Source organism: Suncus etruscus, chromosome 1 (genome assembly GCF_024139225.1).
Source record: "Suncus etruscus isolate mSunEtr1 chromosome 1, mSunEtr1.pri.cur, whole genome shotgun sequence".
In the NCBI taxonomy this organism is placed as follows: domain Eukaryota; kingdom Metazoa; phylum Chordata; class Mammalia; order Eulipotyphla; family Soricidae; genus Suncus; species Suncus etruscus.
In genome coordinates, this window is record NC_064848.1 from 59,366,149 (window position 1) to 59,385,895 (window position 19,747).

Here is a 19,747-nt window from a genome sequence, read left to right on the forward strand (position 1 = left end):
GAGAGGAGAGAGATGGGGGGAGACAATTTTTTATGTCCTTATGTCCTATTTCCTAAGTGTCTTTCTTTGATTATTTTCCACTCTAGCCATACTATATATTTTTGATTAGATACCTCCTTTTTTGATTTTTTTGATTTTTGGATCACACCCGGCAGCGCTCAGGGGTTACTCCTGGCTCTACGCTCAGAAATCGCTCCTGGAAGGCTCGGAGGACTATCTGGGATGCCGGGATTTGAACCACTGACCTGCTGCATGCAAGGCAAACACCTTACCTTCATGCTATCTCTCTGGCCCTAGATACCTTTTTTGGTTGAGATTAAAATTATTGGATTAGATTAACTAATTTACCTGGCACCCCATCCTTCCACTCCCACTGAACCATAGAAACCTGGTTAGCAAATGCTAACGAAAAATTCCTTCTGCCTAGTGCACAAGTTGTGATCTCCTGGAGCTGGAGTTGTTCAAGTTGGGAAGCAGGTGAGGAAATGCTGTGCAGGATTCTCAAGGGTAATCACAGTGACCTTAGCTGATCTGTCCGCACCCTTCTTCATTCATGCCCTCCCTCCTCAGACATGTGTTTGGGAGTCAGACCCACAGAGCTGGAGTCTCAGGGCAGACCAGTGTCCTGTGCTGCTGTCAACCCAGTAGGCTAGATTCACCAGAGCTATGGGTGACAATGGGACATAGTCATGGTGAGGGCACTCTGAAGGTCTTGCCTGAGGTCCACTCACCTGTGGGAAAACCTCCATACCACTCTGTCTAAAGGTTTTTTGTTTGTTTTTGGGGTCACACCCAGCCAGTTACTCCAGGCTTTGCACTCAGGGATCACTCCTGGAGGTGCTGGGGATCATATGAGATGACGGGGAATCTGGGTGGGCCACATGCAAGGCAAATGCCCTACCTGCTGTACTATTGTTTCAGCCTCCTATCGGCAGTCTTCTCTGCAGGGCCATGCTAAGCTCAGCAAAGCACAGAAGGGCTGAGTCTATGGCACTGGGAACCCTGCCAGAAAACCATCAAAGATAGAAGCATGTGCTGGCTGGTGACAGCCTAGTACCCTCAGGCTGCAGGCACATGCCTCCAGGTAGGGCGCAAGGCCAGGAATGCAGGCCAGCTGCTGGGCACTCATGTATTGTATTACCCAAGGAAGAAATTCTAGGCTCAGTTATATGTCAGAATCTACCTAAGACGGCCTCCCTGGGCAGCAGATTCCTGGATTCTGGGGCACATGGGCATGTCCAGGGGCACAGAGGGGCTGGATTCTTCTTTCTGGGCCCATCCTAGGGCTTTCCAGACCAGTCCTGCCTTCAGAGCCAGCCATATAGCCCTCCCTGTCCCCTTTATGTTCACCTTTTTGGGAGATGGGGTTTAGCATGCCATATCCCTAACAAGTGACTAGGGCAGAGGCCCACTGGGAGAGAAAGTCCCATCATTTTTCCAAGTCCAGGATATTTTCAGGAAGTGTTCTTAGGGACCCCCAGCTTATTCTCTCTATGAGGTCAATGTAAAGTGGACCTTTCCTCTAACTTCCTTTGAGATGTAAAAACCCACCTGGATTACAGGATTTCCCCCTATCCTGGTGGATTTGGTTCTCGGGAATAAAGAAAGTAGTGCTGGCTTTGGGCTCGGCAGAGAGAGCACATGGCAGATAGGCAGGACATGGCAGAGAGAGGCCATGAAGTAAAACAGACTAACTCCAACTAATTTTCTGACTGCTTGGTGTATTATTTCTCCACCCTGCTTCATCAGACCTGGCTGCCACAGTGCCTGGGGTGATCTCACCAACTTATGGATATATTAAACAACAATATTAAAGACAACAATATTAAAGCCCCTCAGGTAACACCTGAAAACCTAAGGTTGTCACCCCAGCAGGGGAGTCTGGCTGCATAGTCAGTGCCCAAGGAGAAGCAGAGAGCCTTGTTTATTGCTTGTGCATCTGCCACCAGAACAATTTGAGAGTGATTTCTGGATTAAATTATTCATGTGTTTCTCTGTCGTGCATGGAAACTTCATTCTGTAATTAGCTTTTTCTTCCTTAGACCTCTTTCCAATCGATAGATAGATTAATTTCATTATCCTCAATGATCACAGAACACTGAATTGTTGGTTGTATCCCAGTGCACTCAGCACAGACTTCTGCCGATGATGGCGTCTAGGTTTCCAGTGTTAGGAGAGATGCCAGATGAGCACATACATCATTGTGTATAAATTTGATTCTTGTCTTTGAATAAGTTCTGAAGTGCAACTCTGTCTTTTTTTTTTGGGGGGGGGGAGCACACCTGGTGATGCTCAGGGGCTCCTGGCTTGGGGGACTATATAGGACTCGGGGGGGGGGGGGATCAAACTGCGGTCTGGTCTGTCTCAGGCTAGGGCCCGCAAGGCAAATGCCTAACTGCTCTGCACCACTGCTCCAGCCCCACAACTCTGTCTTTTGACTGTGGTATTCAATTTGTTGACATTGTTTTTATTTTTAGTTTTTTTTTTTTTTTTTTTTTTGGGAAAGGGGCCACACCCAGCAAACCTTGGGGGTTACTTCTGGCTCCGTATTCAAGACTTACTCCTGGTGATGTTTGGGGAACTATATAGGATGCCGGGTATGGAATCTAGGTCGGCCATGTGCAAGGCAAATGCCTACTACTGTACTATCATTCTGACTTCTAGAGACATTGGTTTTGGAGGAAGGTGAGCTACACCTAGAGGTGTTTATAACTTGTTTCTGGCTCAGGACCTGTTTCTGTTATCAGGAGCTCAGGAGACAAGATATGGTGCTAGAGATCAAACTGGAAACAACCACATGCAAGGCAAAGTGTTTTACCTCCTATGCAATCTCTCCAGCTCTAAACAAATTATTGCCATAAAAGTATCGCAAAATTTCTATGAGAATTTTGGGTGTTTTTCAGTTTCTCATTGTTTCTTTTATTTTCCCAGCTTGTATTTAGATATCATACTTTTATAGTTATCTGCTTCCATCTGTCATTTCTGGTTATCTTTTTTCTAAGTACTTTTGCTTTGAAAATACCCTTTGTTTTGGGGAAAAAAAAATACACCCAGTACTCTATACTTTTTCCCCATTTATATTCATTTTTTTTTGCATATAAACTATTTTTTATAGGCAAAGCCTACAGACTTTCTTCTTGGATACACCCACAGTGTGGCCACAGAGTTCTGTGGTCTTAGTGTGCTGGCCTCTGACGTGAAGTCCCCAAAAGTGGTGCAGACCCCAGTGGGCCTGTATTTTCTTCAGTCGCTCTAAGTCTTCACGGAGATTGTTGTCCAGGCCATTGGCCAGAACCTGACTGTATTTCCCATCCTTCTGTCTATTCAAGAACCAATCAGGAATCTTGTATTGGCGAGGATTCTGCATAATAGTGATCATGCACTCTACCTCATCTTCAGTGAGCTCTCCTGCCTGCTTCATGAGGTCAATGTCTGCTTTCCTTAACACCACATGAACATATCTTTGGTCCACACCCTTAATAGCAGTGATGACAAAGGCTATTTTCCACTGCCCTTCGATGTTGGTGTTGAGTTCTTGTGAAATATGCTGGAGCTTCTCGGGGATCACTAGAAATATGGCGACTGCACAGAAGCAGCGTGTAGGCCCACAGTGAAAGAGCTATATCCAATGTGTTTTGAGTTTATTCTGGGAGTCCTCTTAGTTGCTGTCTAGCTCCCCCCCCCCCCCATTTTATGTTTTTTGTTTATTTCTTTTCCACAGTCAAATGTGCTTAGGGGCTATCCCTGGCTCTTCTTCAGAAGTCACCCATAACAGATCTGAGGACTATATGTAGTGCCAAAGATGGAAGCCAGGTTGGCTGCATGCAAGCAAGTATCCTACTTGCTGCATCTCTCCTAGCATCCAGTTTGTTATTTATATATTGTATTATCAAAGTAAGTTAACTTGTCACTGATAGAGTATTTAATATTTCTTGCATATCAGTTTAGAATCCATAAACACCTTTTTAGTTGTTTTCCCTAAAAGAAAATTTTTATCTCTCCTTCAAATCTGAGATATAACTTGACAATACAAAGGATTTTTCTCTGTGGAGTTTTTTTTTTTTTTTTTTTTTAAGACTTTTAGTTTTTGGATCTTATCCATACTTAGGGGTTACTCCTGGCTCTGTACTCAGGAATTATTCCTGCAAGTGCTCAGGTGCTCAGGGATGCCAAAATTAAACCTGGGTTGGGTACATGCAAAGCAAGTGCCTAACCCAATGTACTTTTTCTCCATTCCCTTCCAATTGAAGCTTTGCTTCTTAATTGTTATATTTAGGACTCGACTTTTTTTTTGGGGGGGGGGGGGGAGGCACACCTGGTGACGCTCAGGGGTTACTCCTGGCTATGTGCTCAGAAATTGCTCCAGATTGGTGGATCATACGGGACGCTAGGGGATCAAACCCTGGTCCATCTAGGTCAGCCGCGTGCAAGGCAAACGCCCTACCACTTTGGCCACCGCTCTGGTCCCTAGGACTCTATCTTTTTTTTTTTTTTTTGCCTTTTTTGAGGGGGGGATTGGGTCACACCTGGCAGCACTCAGGGGTTACTCCTGGCTCATTGTTCAGAAATCGCTCCTGGCAGGCTCGGGGGACCATGTGAGATGCTGGGATTCAACCCACCATCCTTCAGCATACAAGGTAAATGCCTTACCTCCATGCTATCTCTCTGGCCCCTTGTTTGCTATTTTGATTACAGTCTGTATTACTCTTCTGTTTAGGTTTATTTTACTTCAACTCTTTGGACATATCTCCTTCACCAGGTTGGGGGACAACCTTCTAGATTTTCTAGTTCTTCCACTAACATTTCTTACCCTTTTTTTTTCCTTTCTGGAATCCCTCTGATGCCATTGTTGTTTCTCTATAAAGTCTCATAAATCTTTTGTTCTCTTCATGTTTATTTTTTTTTTCTTCTTTATTCATGGTATCCTAGACCTTATCTTTGGAGGTCACTAACTCATGTTTTAGCTTCTTCCATTCTGCCACCAGTTTCTGCTGAGTTGTTTTTCTTCTTTCTTCCTTCTTATTCCTTTCTCTCCCATTTCCTTTCCTCCTCTCCTTTCTTCTTTTGGGGATAAGGGCACACCTGGCAGCACTCAGAGCTTACCTGGAGGATCATATGGGATGCCGAAGATCGAATACAGGTCAGACCAGCACAAGGCAAATGCCCAAATGTGCTATTGCTTCAGCCCCATTCTTCTTCCTTGATTTGGAGTAGGAAATTGGGTCACACCTCTGTGTTTTATATGGTGCTTAGAAGATCATAAAATGCTAGATATTGATCCTGGACTTCCTGCATGCAAAGAGTGTACTCAGCTCTTTATCTCCCTGACCCTCCTTTAATAAGTTATTTAGTTTAGCTAGTTTATCCTTTAGCACATTCATTTTTTTTTTAAAAACATTTATTTAGTGTTTTTTGATCCGTTTTTTTTTTTTTTTTTTTTTTTTTTTTTTTTGTGGTTTTTGGGTCACACCCGGCAGTGCTCAGGGGTTATTCCTGGCTTCATGCTCAGAAATTGCTCCTGGCAGGCACGGGGGACCATATGGGACGCCGGGATTCAAACCGATGACCTTCTGCACGAAAGGCAAATGCCTTACCTCCATGCTATCTCTTCGGCCCGTAGCACATTCATTTTTAAGTGAGTTTTTTTTTTTTTTTACTACTTTATTTAAAACTTCCTCCTCTGCCCTGAACGCTTTTGTTCAGAAATCTTCCTCAGGGGCCCGGAGAGATAGCACAGCAGCGTTTGCCTTGCAAGCAGCCGATCCAGGACCAAAGGTGGTTGGTTCGAATCCCGATGTCCCATATGGTCCCCCGTGCCTGCCAGGAGCTATTTCTGAGCAGACAGCCAGGAGTAACCCCTGAGCACCACCGGGTGTGGCCCAAAAACCAAAAAAAAAAAAAAAACCAAAAAAAAAAAATCTTCCTTAGTCAGTTCAGAAAATTTTGGCTTATTTGGTGACTTTTGTGGGTTTTTGACACCAGCCATGGGTGAGGGTAAAAACTATTTTTTTCCAATTTTATTCAATTGGGCTGGTGGTAGAAATCCAACCTCACGTTGGCCTGAGCATGATTTATGCTGCCCACATTAACCTATGCTTTTGGCTTTGCGATTGCGTGGGCCTGCATGTCCACTGATGATTTATAGTCATGTATAACCTATAGCAGCTACAGTAGAACTGGGAATTTGTAGTCACAAGCTTACTAGGTCAGATGTACTTCTAAGACTGGGCAGGTGGGGACATAGCACTGACACTTCAGGCAATCCTGGTGTTAGGGCAGCTGTAGTAGCTAGCACTATGCAGTTTTACCAAGCTCAAGCTGGAATGTCTTGTGGGTCCAATTCTAAGACTGACAAGATCCTGGATCCTACAGTCAGGCCAAAAGTAAGTCTGTGGTCCATTTTCCTTAGCCCTGCAGAAAGCCTCCTTTCAGTCCACATCTACCACTCATCATTGTGGGCTGGAGGAAGGAGCTATTCATAGGCTCTGGCCTATGAAGGTGTCACACCACTTGTAGCTTCACCACCACTTTGGCTTAGAAGGGGAGGTTCAAGGGAACTCTAGATGAGGAAGGCTGGCAGGGGGATCTTGCTTGAGTCACAACTGACTCCATATTTAGGGGTTGTTCCCAGTGATGTATAAGGGAAACTGTGTGGTTTCTAGGATCAAACTTGTGATCAAATTGTGCAGGCAAAACTCCAGAGATAGCATGGAGGTAAGGCGTTTTGCCTTTCATGCAGAAGGACGGTGGTTCGAATCCTGGCATCCCATATGGTCCCCTGAGCCTACCAGGAGTGATTTCTGAGTGTAGAGCCAGGAGTAACCACTGAGCGCTTCGGAGTGTCACACACACACACACACACACACACACACACCCCAAAAACAAAACAAAACAAACAAAAACCTCCAGTGCATTGCGCTGTTTCCCCAACCCTGGCATTGCTGTTTTCACAAGACAAGATGTAGAAAATGATTTCCTTCCAGAAGAATCATGTGGTATAAGAAAAACAAACAAACAAACAAAAGACCAAACCCTTGTTCCTGGGAAACAGGAAAAACTCTGGGGAGACTTGGGGTGGATTCTGTTTGAGTCATGAGACCCAATAACCAATTCAGAGTGACAGGGAAGCAAACTCAATAGAACAGGGCCTGGTCAGTAGTGGTATGCATGTGGCTTTTGCCTGCCCAACATCCCAGACCCATGCCAGGTGACCCAGAAAACACCTTGCTGATATGATGATGTCCTTGGACAGCCACATTCCTTTTGTTTCTAGTCACTGATTTTGTCAGTTCCGTGACACTCACCCACCTGCCACACTGATCCAAATCCCTCCAGGTCCGTGAGGCTTGGGGAGGCAACATGGAATTGACCACCATTCCAGGACTCTGCCAGAAAAGAAGCGAGGCTTGACTGGCAGGGCCATTTGTGACACAAATCTTGTTTCCTGGGTTCGAAATGTTAGTTCAGTGGGAGGGCATTTACTTTGAATGCGGCAAACCCGGTTTCATCCCTGATATCCTATATGGTCCCCCAAACCCACCTGGAGTGATTCCTGGCAGAGACAGGAGTAACCTGAGCACCACTGGATGTGGCCTGCAAAGTAAAACAAACAAACAAACCAAAAAAATACAACACAAATCTTTTTCCTTACTGAGAGTTCCAGTCTTCAGGAGAAACTGGGTCTGTGCTCCTGGCTCCTGAAAGGAGCAAGGGAGGAGCACCTGACAAGACTCGCTGGGTCCAAGGACACAGTCATGGCCATTTTACTTGCACTGCAAGCTCAGCCTCTTCACATTCCTTCCCCTCCCAGATTCCCCTCCTGGGTGTGGGGTTGGTAGTTGGTGGTGGTGGTGTCCGAGTCAGCACTACAGCTGTACAAGAGAAGGCACAAGAAGGCCTGTGATTGGCACCCTGGTCAGCAGGAGAAATGCTGGGGCTGGTGGTGCCCTTCATATCAATTAGTATGATTCCAGCACCCTGCTAGAATCACACTCAGTAAGGGTTCAACCAGAAAGTCAGGACTAATGATAACACCCTTTCCAGGAGCCTGTTTTGGACCCTCCCAAGGTCAATGTTTCAAACACTTGAAACAGGTGAGTGAGGGCATGAGAACCTTTAGAAGATGGGTGCTCCTCTATTTCTGAGCAGATAGCCAGGAGTAACCCCTGAACACGCCCTGGGTGTGGCCCAAAAACCAAAAAAAAAAAAAAAAAAAAAAAAAAAAGATGGGTACTATTTTTCCTGAGGGTTAAGTGCCAAGTAGCCAGTTAGTCCTAGACATGTGCCCTTGAGGGAAAAAAGATCTCTAGCACACCTGGCCTGTGTAGGTGTGTAAAGCAAACACGTTTGTTATGTAGTTGATGCTAAGAGCCAGGGAAGTATTAAGAACTTAGTATGATTGGGTCAAAGTGATAGCACAGCGGGAAGGTGTTTGCTTTGCACGCTGCTGACCTGGGTTCGATCCCAGCATCCCATAAGGTCCCTTGAGCCTGTCAGGAGCGCAGAGCCAAGAGTAACCTCTGAGTGCCACGGTTGTGCCCCTCCACAACAAAAAAAAGAACTTAGTATGATCGACTCGATCTTTATAATAGCCCTAAAAAATAGATAGTTAATCCCATTATACAAATGAGCAGTTTTGTTTTATCTCAGCTAGGGAGTCTAACTCATTTGTTTAAGTTCACTAATTTTGTAAGATTTAAGAGGAGGCCGGGCCAGAGAAACAGTACATTGAGTAAGGTGTCTGTCTTGCATGCAGCCAGATTTGACTCCCGGTACCCCAAATTGTCCTCAGAGGCACCTCCAGGAGTGATTCCTGCATATATAGTGAGGAGTAGTCCCCAAGCACTGCTGGGGTTAGGAAAAAAAAATTAAGAAATGCGATTTGAGTCCCAGCATTCTGGATGCTCTCACAGGCAAACATCTGGGTCATTAAATGTATGTTTGAGTATACAAATCTGTACATGTGCCTCAGGAAAAAAAGGTGCTCCCTTAGCCCAAATTTTAGAGCTGGCAAAGACCTGAAATACACAGGGCTAGAATGATAGTACAGTAAGTAGGGGGCTTGACTGTGTGGCTGACCCAGGTTTGATCCTGGCACCACACAGGATCCTCCAAACCCTGCCAGCAGGGACCCATGAGCACAGAGCCAGGACTAAACCCTGAGAATAGACAGGTGTGGCCCCAAAATGAAAAATATCAAAAAGTCCTGAAAGGCCGTATTGGGTCCCACAGTGTAATCTGGGTTTGAAGGTCAAATTGAGTCCCAGACCAGCTCCATTCAGGCCTGAGACCTCTGTGGTACCTGGCAGCAGATGAACAGACCAATGTCTCTGGAGCTGAGGGTCTTCCCTTCCCACTCCCATCCTCATAGTCCCAGCTCTTAGACTGGGCAATGGGGTCACTCCTCTCTTTCTGGAGGCCTGTTCAATCCAACCCACACAAAAAAGATGTTGGGGCCCAGAGACACAGCCAGGAGGAGGGAGAGAAGATCCCAGTTATTTAGTACCTAGATGATCATTAGACTGACCATATCTGGGTGTGCTGGTGTATTCCCCTCTTCCTAAGTAATACTGTAGGGTCAAATGGAGGTACAAATTGTCACAAATTTGTTGAACACAGCAGAATGTAGCCAGAGAAGGGCTCAGGATGTTCTGCCTAGAAATCACCCAAGCTTCTCCTCAGGGGTGCTGACCAGGGACTCATCATTGCTTTAGTCCTAGGAGCTCTTTGGGCCATGGAAAGATCCTCCTCCCTTTGACTGTCAGGTGTCGAGTCCAAAGCCCAGAATTCAAAAGATAATCACAACAGTTACAAAGATACCATCATTTATTCACGTTATGTTCGGATCGTCAAGAAAATACAATTGTGTTTTGAACACCAATGTCAGGCATTTCTTTCCACTGCCCATTGAGAAAAATAAAAAGGTGACAGACTCATATGCTTACATAAGAAATAAAAAAGCATACAACACAATTTCCAGCACAGGAATGATGCTGCCTCAGCTGTGTGGGGTCCCCACCACCCCCAGCCCTGAGCTCAGTAGGGACCCTGGTAAAGCTGAGAGCCAGCACCTGCATTTCCATTACCTCCCAGGCCACCAGCTCTGTCCTCTGATCATTCTCTAAAGACCACTAGGTCGGCAATCACAGAAGAAACGAAGGCATGGCAGAGGACAATTTCCTGGTGACAATTTCCGGGCGAAGGAAATGCTTCCTGAGCACCCCAGGGAGAAAAGAAGAGTGCCCATGGCAGCTCAGGACCTGGAAGTGTCTAGATTCTGGGCACAGGTGCCCCAAGAGCACTGGAAGGTCAGCAGATGGGCTCAGGGAGGCAGCGTAACCCTGGTTTTGAGAATAAATGACATACACGATTATTCCAATTGAACAGAAAGAAGGGAAGAACAAATAAAGGGAAAAGAAACCAATCAGTATTTTATTTGTCCCAAAGAAAGTGACCACCTGGATCACTCTTTTCTTTTAAGGCACTTTGGAGAAATCAAAATTGGGGGGAGAAAAAGAAGACCCTTTATTCTTTGCATTTCCCAAAATTCCCTCCATGCAGCCACTCCTAGTCTTATTAACATTGTCACCAAGGAAGGGGAAGTGACAAAGGATACATTTCACACAGCCCAGCTGCTTCTGACAATCATTATCAACCATACAAAGGTCTGGGGAAGGGATGACCCAAATTAGCATCTGAGGTGCTCCAAAAAGATAAAGGCACAGGTAAGGTTGGGGCCGGGAGCAAGCTCAGTCTGTACACTGAAGCCAGAGGCGAAGTACAGTTTGATCCCCATGAAAAGTCACAATTAGGTGGTGCAGCTGGAAGCCCTTTACCAGGCAGGACCCAGCCAGGATGCTCAGTGGTACAACTGAGCATCTCCCTGCAGTCAGTTGAAGCTACACCCCCCACCCCCATAAGTCCTCCCTGAAGTAGGAGCACCTGCTAGAAACCTGAGGGAAAAGAGAGGCTTTAGACATCTGGGAAATTCCAGCTCAATTTCCCCTCTCTGTGGTATAGGTACAGGGCCTTATGCACACAAGGCCAGTGCCTAACCACTGTGCTGTCCCCCAGCCCCTAGAATGGCACCCCAAATATCTAAAAGGCACATTTGGGCTATAGAATAAAGAGTTTGACCCTGAGTGCCACAGGCCAACTTAAAAAAAGCCAAGGGCAAGCAGGAAGGAGGGAGACAATAGGTAGATGGGCACAGGGGTGTGGGGGTGCCAGGGGAAGCAGAGGACACTGGCCCTAGCTGAGGGCCGGTATAAAGTCTGGCTGCCTTCACTTCCAACTCTACAGCCCAGGGTTCCAACAGAAAGACCCAGGAGGTTGAAGGAAGTAGCATGCTGTGTCCAGCAGGCCTTGCCTTTGCTCAGAGGATGTGCAGGATAGTTCTGACCAAGTCTGACCCCATCGAGGAACCCCAGAACGATTTCATCTAAGACCTGGCTTGTCAGCTACATGGATGCAAATTCCTGATCACTACAGCATACATTAATTACACCACCCCCCAAATTCATTCAACCCCATCCCTCATATTTAGAACACCACAGTACAAATATATAGGAAATTCAAGTTTGCAGAGAATGCTCAGAAAAATAAATTGCCATGACTTACCACTAGACAGTTAGGCAAATCTGGATCCACACAAAATCAAGCCATAATTAGAACCTGATTTGTTGTTGCTTTAAAAAAAAATCTTAAAAAGAATTGGTTGTTGTTGTTGTTTTTTTAAACAGTCTTTACATTCAGAAATCAGACTATTTGGAAAAAGGCCACTGAGCCCGAGGATACCCCACGCTTCTGCTCCTATGGGGACAGTTGACTAGGAAGACAGACATTAGCAGAGCAAAAGACCCAAGGCTCATGTTTTAAAATTCCTTTGCTAAGGCACAGACACATCCATGTGCATGCACATGCACTTGCACACACACACACACACACATACATACACACACAGAGTGATTGTAACAGCTGAATACACTGACAGGGTGTGAGCTGGGAAGAAAATGTCAACAGTGGGGACTGTGTTTTTCCTTGAAACATGCTGACCAAAAATCCCATCATTTTCATTTCAGCAGCACTCTCGAAAGTTTCGTAAAGTCATAAGAATACCATGATTTAAAGCAAAATTCTTACTTATTTCGCAACACATTAGCAGTTGATCCCAGGGAATGAGCCCCATGGTCTCCAGATGCCGGACCCTGTCCAGCTCTCTTTGGGATGATGCCACAATCATGCTGAGAATTCCCGAGGGCTGACAGTCACTACATGCGCAACCACCCGGTCACGCTGACAAGTCATGTGCTGAGCCAACGTGGGGATAAACTGTCTCACTCTGGCTGCCTGGAAAGGCAACCAAATGGTAAGTGAAGGCCTATCGCTGATGAGAGAGGGACCAGCCCAGTGGATTGGCAGATTGCAGCAGAGTCCTGGCCTCTTCAGCTTGCTTGTTGGGGCACCATAATGCTAGCTCGGTGCCCCGATGTCCACTGTGATTTCGGTGTACAAAGGCAATCTTTTTGTGTCCACCACATGGTAGATGAGTGAGTTCAAACCATCTGACAACATCGTCTCTTTTGTGTGTGCAATGCGATCAAACCTACAAGGGAAAAAGTAAAGGTCAAGGGTGGTACCTGAACAAAGATTTTAAGGGGAAATAAAACCCTGCAAAAAGTTTGGACATCCTTAGCTTTCCTGCACCCGCCCAAAGAAGGAATAGGAAGGCAAACACATAGTACCTCTGAGGATTGGGTTCATTTTTCTTGTCTCTTGAATGGCGGATCATCCGACACTTTCCAACCATGGCATTGGGGCGGGATATTGTCATGCCTCTAAAAACTAACCTGTGAGGAGGCAAGAGACATGAGGTCATTACAGAGCTGCTATAATGGGTGGGGAAGCCTCAGTCTGTAAGACTGGTCCCACACCCACATCCCAGTCCTTCATACCCCTGAGTTAAGACACATCCACACCCATACCCACCCAAACACACTCTCACACATACACCCCTGGGGCTAGAAAGATAGTGCAGCAGGGTAGGCACTTTCCTTGCACACAACTTATTCCATCTGTTACCTGAGCACTACCAAGAGTCATTCCTTAGTCAACGTCAGGAGTAAGCCAAGAGTATCGCCAGTTGTGTGCTGCCCACCCCACCACAAGATATACACAACTCTACCCTGTGTCCTTTCACTGCTGATTCTGCAGTTAGTAGGGATGATTCAAACTAAGTGAGAGTATGGGAGGGAATCTTGCCTTCAGGGATCTCACAGTGTGGAGGTCCTAACACTGGGCCTGTCCAAGACAGGATGGAGAGAGGGCTGTGCAACGTGAGTGGAGAAGTAACCTGGTGGACCTGAGTAAGGCCAGGCAGAACCAAGAGGTGTGAACACTGGACTGCACAGCCCCCTGGCCAGGACAGTGCAGGCCAAGGTAGGCAGCCAAAGTAGGCACCAGCAATCCCAGGAAGAAACACAATCTTTGGGGCTAATAAAAAAACCTGGGGTGGGAAGAGGCAAGAAAGGAAGTTGTAGAGTTTTTAGCAAAGTGCTATCATGGAGCACTAAGCACCCAGAAGGGCAGTAATGAGCTGGTGTCCATAGGCTTTTTCCCATCAAGGAGTCTCTCCTAATAAAATGTATAAGCATAAGGGATCAGGGAACAAAATTAGGGAGAAGAGGGTAGAAAAATCTGGGTTAGGCTTGGGGGTATGTGGGGCAAAGAGTAATGAAGATCCAAAGTAGAGGCTGGCAAGCAGGAAAAGAAAATCCAAGAGATGGGCTCAGCTGGGACATGGTTGCTAGCCACACCTACCTGCAGTGCAGCTCCCCTGTGAGGCAGCCAGTAAAGAGGCCCAGGTCTTCTGTAGACCAGGAAGGCTGCTCAACTCTAGTTCCTCCCCTCAGATAACTTCTTCCTTTAGAGCTGTGCCCCCAACCTTTCTGACCAGTTAGGCTTAGAGAGTTTCAGTAGTTCTATAAACCAACATGCCCAGGTAGGTGTAGTGCTGTGAGATCAGTTGTTTTCTGCATGGACCGCATGCCCACATCCTCCGTGTCCTTCTCTTTGGGCCTACCGGCATTGTGCCTTGCATGTAATAGATACTCAGTACATGCATGCTCAGGGGTCTGGCTATAGCTCAGGAGCAAAAGTGTCGAAGCTGCAGTGAGAGGTTGAGGACTGATTCAGTCTCTAGCACAGCCCTCCAAGTGCAATCCCTGAAGCACTGCCATCTGGGTTTCCTGAGGCTACAGAAAGGGATGTGGTTTACCCACGACAGCTCAACCCAGTGTGCATAGGCACCGAAAGTCTACAGAATGTCAGATTCAGGTGATTGTCCTAGGTAAGTACATCATTAACCCACATTACTCTTTTTAACTTCAGTATTGCACAATCCTAATCACAGACCAAAGCTGTGCATTGTGTGTAACAACCCCAAACTGTTTCAAAAGATATAAAATGGACATGTACTTCTTTAGAATATTTTGTGTTTTTTCTCTGACAGCTATAAGTCTTACTAAATATTCTCTTATACAGTGACAATTCTAACCACTTTTTTATCTTCTCTTTATGAGCTGTTCAACAAGAAATTTTGGTGAAAGAATCCCCAGTTTAATGCTTATTATTGAACCATGTCATGGGGATTGTTGGACTTGTTCTTATGGCCCCCATATGCACCAATAACGCCAGGTGACATTGCTCCTTTTTTGCATAGGCACATTAAAATGGGAAAATACTATACATACAAATATGATTCTATTTAATAGCGATTGGAACACACAAATCTTGTAGTGCAAAGGGACCTTACACCCTGAACATTGACAAAACGACCTGGCACAGGCCTCAGAAGAAAGGGCATTTTCCATTCACCCCTGAACCAGGGAAGCCATCCACGAAACATCCAGGTTTGTCTATAACATCACCTGGAAGCAATTCTCTACCACAGAAGACCCTACTACCACTGTTCAGGCATCGACCTGCTCAAAAGAAACTTCCCTTAACACTGAGAAGACTTAACAACAACGACCTGCTTACAGGACAGGGCTTCCTGCATTGCCCTTTAATGGTGAGGTGAAACGAGAGGACGCTCCACATCCTGACTTCAATGTAGGATATGCAGATTCCAGGATCTTTAATACAGAAACATCATACCAACAACAGAGACTGTGAAAAATAAAAGTGTGTTGGCACTACAGACAATGTCTTGGATTGGACAATCTAGCCTGCCTGGAGCCTAGAGTTGGTCTTATGCCAGGAAACTTCAGGGGTAGGGTCTCTTTGTATTTAGGCCAAGGTTATTCCTTTCCATGCCCCTCATATTTTGGTGGGCCTATGCAAACAACAATTGCCACTCTAACACCGTTTTTACTGTGCTTCTTTGACTCTAATCCTTAAAAAAAAAACACTTAAAATTTGAGGTTAACTTAAGCTAATATGAATGTACATGAAAATGTAAAAAAATACTATGCCTCTAGTTTAAGGAGTTACGTTAAGTTTTATGGCTTTAGATTGCCTTGTGTGCTGTTAAGAATTATTATAAAGAGCTGGAAGTTCCAGCTCACCTCAGGAAGCTCACCACAAAGAGTGATGAGTTTAGTTAGAGAAATAACTACATTTTGAACTGTCCTAATAATGAGAATGTATGAGGGAAATGGAAAGACTGTCAGTTCAGTTCAGGCAGGGGTCGGGTGGGGAGGAGGGAAATTTGGGACATTGGTGATGGGAATGTTGCACTGGTGATGGGTGGTGTTCTTTACATGACTGAAACCCAAACACAATCATGTAATCAAGGTGTTTAAATAAAAAAAAAAAGAAATATTATAATGTGTTACAATCTGGGGACTTGAGGGACAAAGTAATTGTACATGGATTCTGTTTTATTTATCTTAATGTTCTTTGGCTGAAAGTTCAAAGTTAAGATATCAGCAAGGGGACTTCTTCTGAGAATTACTTTATTGGTGATTGTCCTTCCACGGTAACTTTACCTTGTCCTCTTTCTTTGCATCTTTGTTCTCATAATTAAAAATTGAAAAATTAAAAAAAAAACTACCTTTAAACAGAAAAGTGAAAACAAAATGGAAAGGGACAAGGAATGGAGGGGTGATGGATGGATAGGGTTGTATGAGGTAATCTGAGGCCTTTAAAATAGTTCCCATTTGTTTCAAATAGTTCTCATTTGTATCTTAATTATGCCATATCTGTGTAGATTACTTATTGCTGGGAATTGCCACTGAACCAGCTAGTCCTGTCCTCCCTGGATAGTGAGCATGGGATATTCTTTTCCCTTCTGGGAACTGTGGGATAACCAAACCTAAACCCAACTACCAAAGAACAACTAATTACAGGGTTGGATCACACCCAGCTGTGCTCAGGGGCTACTCCTGGCTCTGCACTCAGGGATCACCCTTGGCAGGGCTTGAGGATCTTAATGGATGCCAGGGACTGAATCCAGGCCAGTACTTGCAAGGCAGGTAGGTGTCTTACCTTGTACTACTGGTCCAGCCCCATAAAAATTTTTTTCTCAAAGCAAGTGCACACTATTTTTATTGATTGATTGATTGATTGGTTTCTGGGCCACACCTGGTGGCACTCAGGGCTTCTTCCTGGCTTTGTGCTCAGAAATTATTCCTGGCAGGCTAGAGGGACATTATGGAATGCCTAAAGGGAACCTGGGTCAGCCCCATGCAAGGCTAACACCCTACCCATAGTGCTTTTGCTCCAGCCCCAAATGCATTTTCTTTACAGCCTTACAAAGGGAAGGTGAAGTTCTCAAATGAAGTTAGCCTTGAATGACTTGAGTGCTGCACAGATAAGACACCTTCCATTCATTTGCAAATAATCAGGGATTTGCTCCAAGGTATATGGTGACAGCAAACTAGTGATAAGCTCAAATCCAGTTTCTAGTTTCTAGGAGGTAGGCAGGTGTTAGGTCACAACCTGCCTTTACCAAAACAAAGGTGGTCCCCCATCTTTCTCTTTCCTTTTCACTTATCCCTTTGATAGGTAAAAGTCCACCTGTATCTCACTCCATTCCTCCCCTCACTGGCTGAATTTGTACTGGGAGAAATAAAAAAAGGTCAGTCTGGCATGGCGCAGAGAGACCATAAGACAAGAAGCCAGCCAGGCTCCAGGTTTCCCTCCTGACTGGCTTGGTTTATTAATTATTTGCAACTACTCTTCTTCAGACCAATCCACCTGGGATTGGAAATATGGTACATGGGGGGTGATTTACAACGTGGGGTGATTTCACAGGCAAGCAGGATTGAATCCCCAAATCCAGGAAGAACTAGATTTCCAATGCCACTGATGAAATGCTTTTAACCCACGGGGACACTGAGACTCCTGGCATCCATTTACGAGGAGCCCTAGAGCATGGATTGGGACAGTTAGGCCTATGGAGTCATGGTTGTTGATAACAAGCTCTGAACAAGACTCTGGAAGGAAAAGTATATAGGAAAGGAGAGTGAGTATTACCTGTTAAAAATGTCATCGTCTTCACCTCCCCAGCCCCAGTAATTATTTGGAAATCCATTGATGGTGAGAAATTGCTGTTTACTGAGAGCAGAGACTCCTCCAAAATACTGGAGGTAAGGTAGGCTGGGATAAAACACACACAAACACACATACATAAACAATAGTTAGTGAATTGTGACTTTCTCAAAATCATGCTTGTTCAAAACAAACATTTGAGAAAAAAAATTTCAGACAATTATGATTTTCAAACAATTAAGAGTTCAAACCATTTGAGTCAAATAAGCCTCATATAATTGTAGAGAAGATGCAAATATGAAAATGAAGACTCTTTAAGCTAGATTAACAGAATGCAGCAGGTAAGGTATTTGTGTTTTGTGTTTTGTTTTTGTTTCTTTTTTTTCAGGCCACACCCGGTTGATGCTCAGGGGTTACTCCTGGCTAAGGACTCAGAAATTGCCCCTGGCTTGGGGGGACCATATGGGACGCTGAGGGATCGAACTGTGGTCCCGGTCTTTCCTTGGCTAGCGCTTGCAAGGCAGACACCTTACCTCTAGCGCCACCTCAGCGGCCCCTGGTAAGGTATTTGCCTTGCAGGCAACTGACCAGAGTTCAAGCCCTGTTAAAAACTAGAGGGGAATTTAAGTTTGGAACTAACTGCTGTTTGCTTCTGTAAACTCTGGCTTTGCTTTAGACATAAAGACTGCCATGACAAGGCTCAGATATGTGGCCAGAACAGTCATTTTCAGGAACTTTGAGGGCATGTACCAAAACAGTTAGATAAACAAAACAAAAACCCAGAGACCCTTTTTCTTCTCTGCGGGAATACTATTGTTGCTTGTGTGGTTATGAGAAACATAGCAGTGTAAGCCCATTCTCCATGGCCAGGAGTTATTTCTGCTGTCCTGCCCACCTGCTCGCCCACCCTGGATTGAACTTTCTTCTGGAGGAAGACTGAGCTCCAAAACTGACTCTAATAGTCAAAGAAAGTTATTTCTGAAAACTCACTATAGAAAAAATTTCCAGGAAAGTCCTACCATTTCATTTAGCAAAATATCTTATGGCAAATCTATCTGAGCACATTTTCTATCTTTTGGACAGGAGGGGATACTAACCATACTGACGTACTCAGGGGACCTGGGGGTTGCCCTTCCAGTGATATCTGGACAACTGGAATGGCAGTTCAAAGATGTAGTGATTCTGTGTGGAGAGATGCTGGGAATTATCCAGACCAATCTCGCAGAACTAGACAGTTTTCAGTGATGCTTGGGGGACCATGTGTGGTACTAGGAATCAAACTGGGGTCAGTTTCATGCAAGGCAAGTGCCTTAATCCCCTGTATTTATCTCTATAGAACCGAATGCATTTTCTAGTCACACATAGGCTTGTAGGGGGATGAGAGCATCCTTTCAAACCTTTCTGTATCTCAAGGTTTCAATGGTTAGCAATTGTGGATTTATGGGGGTTGCAGAATAAGTACTGAAGACAACAGTAAAAACCAGGGCCTGCCCAGAGGGCAGCCAGAAGTCTTTCTTGTGGCTTTGTGACAACCTACAAACCACACTCAGGCTCTTACTGGAATCCAGAGAGACCAAAATATCTCACAAAACTCTAGGAACCCTTTAATTTAGACTTTGACAAGTAAGACAGCTAAACTATATAGAATCTATAGGGAAAAAAGATGCAATTATTACTTCTAAATGTCTGGTGGATTCTGATGCAAGTTTCTACAAGCAAAGATCTCTATTCTCATGAACCTAAGGAAATCTATTTGAAATTAAGCTTTATCATTTCATGTCATATAAGCCACCTTTACGTGATCTGTGGTGAGGCCTTCAGAATATCCCTAGTTTATTTCTAGCTCTTATGCCTCAAATAAGAGACATAAGAGAACTGTGCATAGGATGAACCTGAAAGGAGGCAGTGCTGTGTGTAAGAATTTTTATTTTTTCTTTTTGAATTTGTGTGCTGCTGGGAAACAGAATCAGGTCCCTTCATATTTTGTTCTGTTTGGGGTCATACCCAGCTGTGCTTACTCCTGGTGGGCACTAGGGGGCCCTATGTGGTGATGGGAGTCATTCTGGGTTGACAGAATCATGCAAGGCAATTGCTCTCTCTAATATACTACTTCTTTAACCTCATGTTCCTTCTTAAAGTGCAAGAGAACATCTGCTGAAATAACCTAGTCTAAGAATTTATTGGAGGAAATTGATTCCAGTGCACTTCCCAAAATCTGTGGGTAGGGGAGAGAAAAAAAAAAAAAAGCAAGGAA

At 44.9% G+C, this 19,747-nt stretch overlaps 2 protein-coding genes across 2 annotated transcripts in view; both read right to left on the reverse strand.

Moving 5' to 3' along the window:
• Positions 1–566: 566 nt before the first annotated feature.
• LOC126004962 (40S ribosomal protein S18-like) lies at positions 567–3,770 on the reverse strand. The gene is made up of 3 exons (XM_049771042.1): positions 3,767–3,770; positions 3,127–3,582; positions 567–664 (listed from the first exon to the last, which is right to left on the reverse strand). Exons 1-3 carry the CDS (start codon positions 3,768–3,770, stop codon positions 567–569), a joined length of 558 nt encoding a protein of 185 aa, XP_049626999.1.
• Positions 3,771–11,932: 8,162 nt separating this feature from the next.
• Positions 11,933–19,747, reverse strand: part of B4GALT1 (beta-1,4-galactosyltransferase 1) — a 78,309-nt gene continuing 70,494 nt past the window's right edge. Inside the window, exons 4-6 of the mRNA XM_049773662.1 lie at positions 17,479–17,601; positions 12,744–12,848; positions 11,933–12,604 (exon numbers count right to left, since the gene is read on the reverse strand). Coding sequence (XP_049629619.1) covers positions 12,472–12,604; positions 12,744–12,848; positions 17,479–17,601 — 361 coding nt within the window. The 3' untranslated portion in view covers positions 11,933–12,471. The remainder of the gene's footprint in view (positions 12,605–12,743; positions 12,849–17,478; positions 17,602–19,747) is intronic.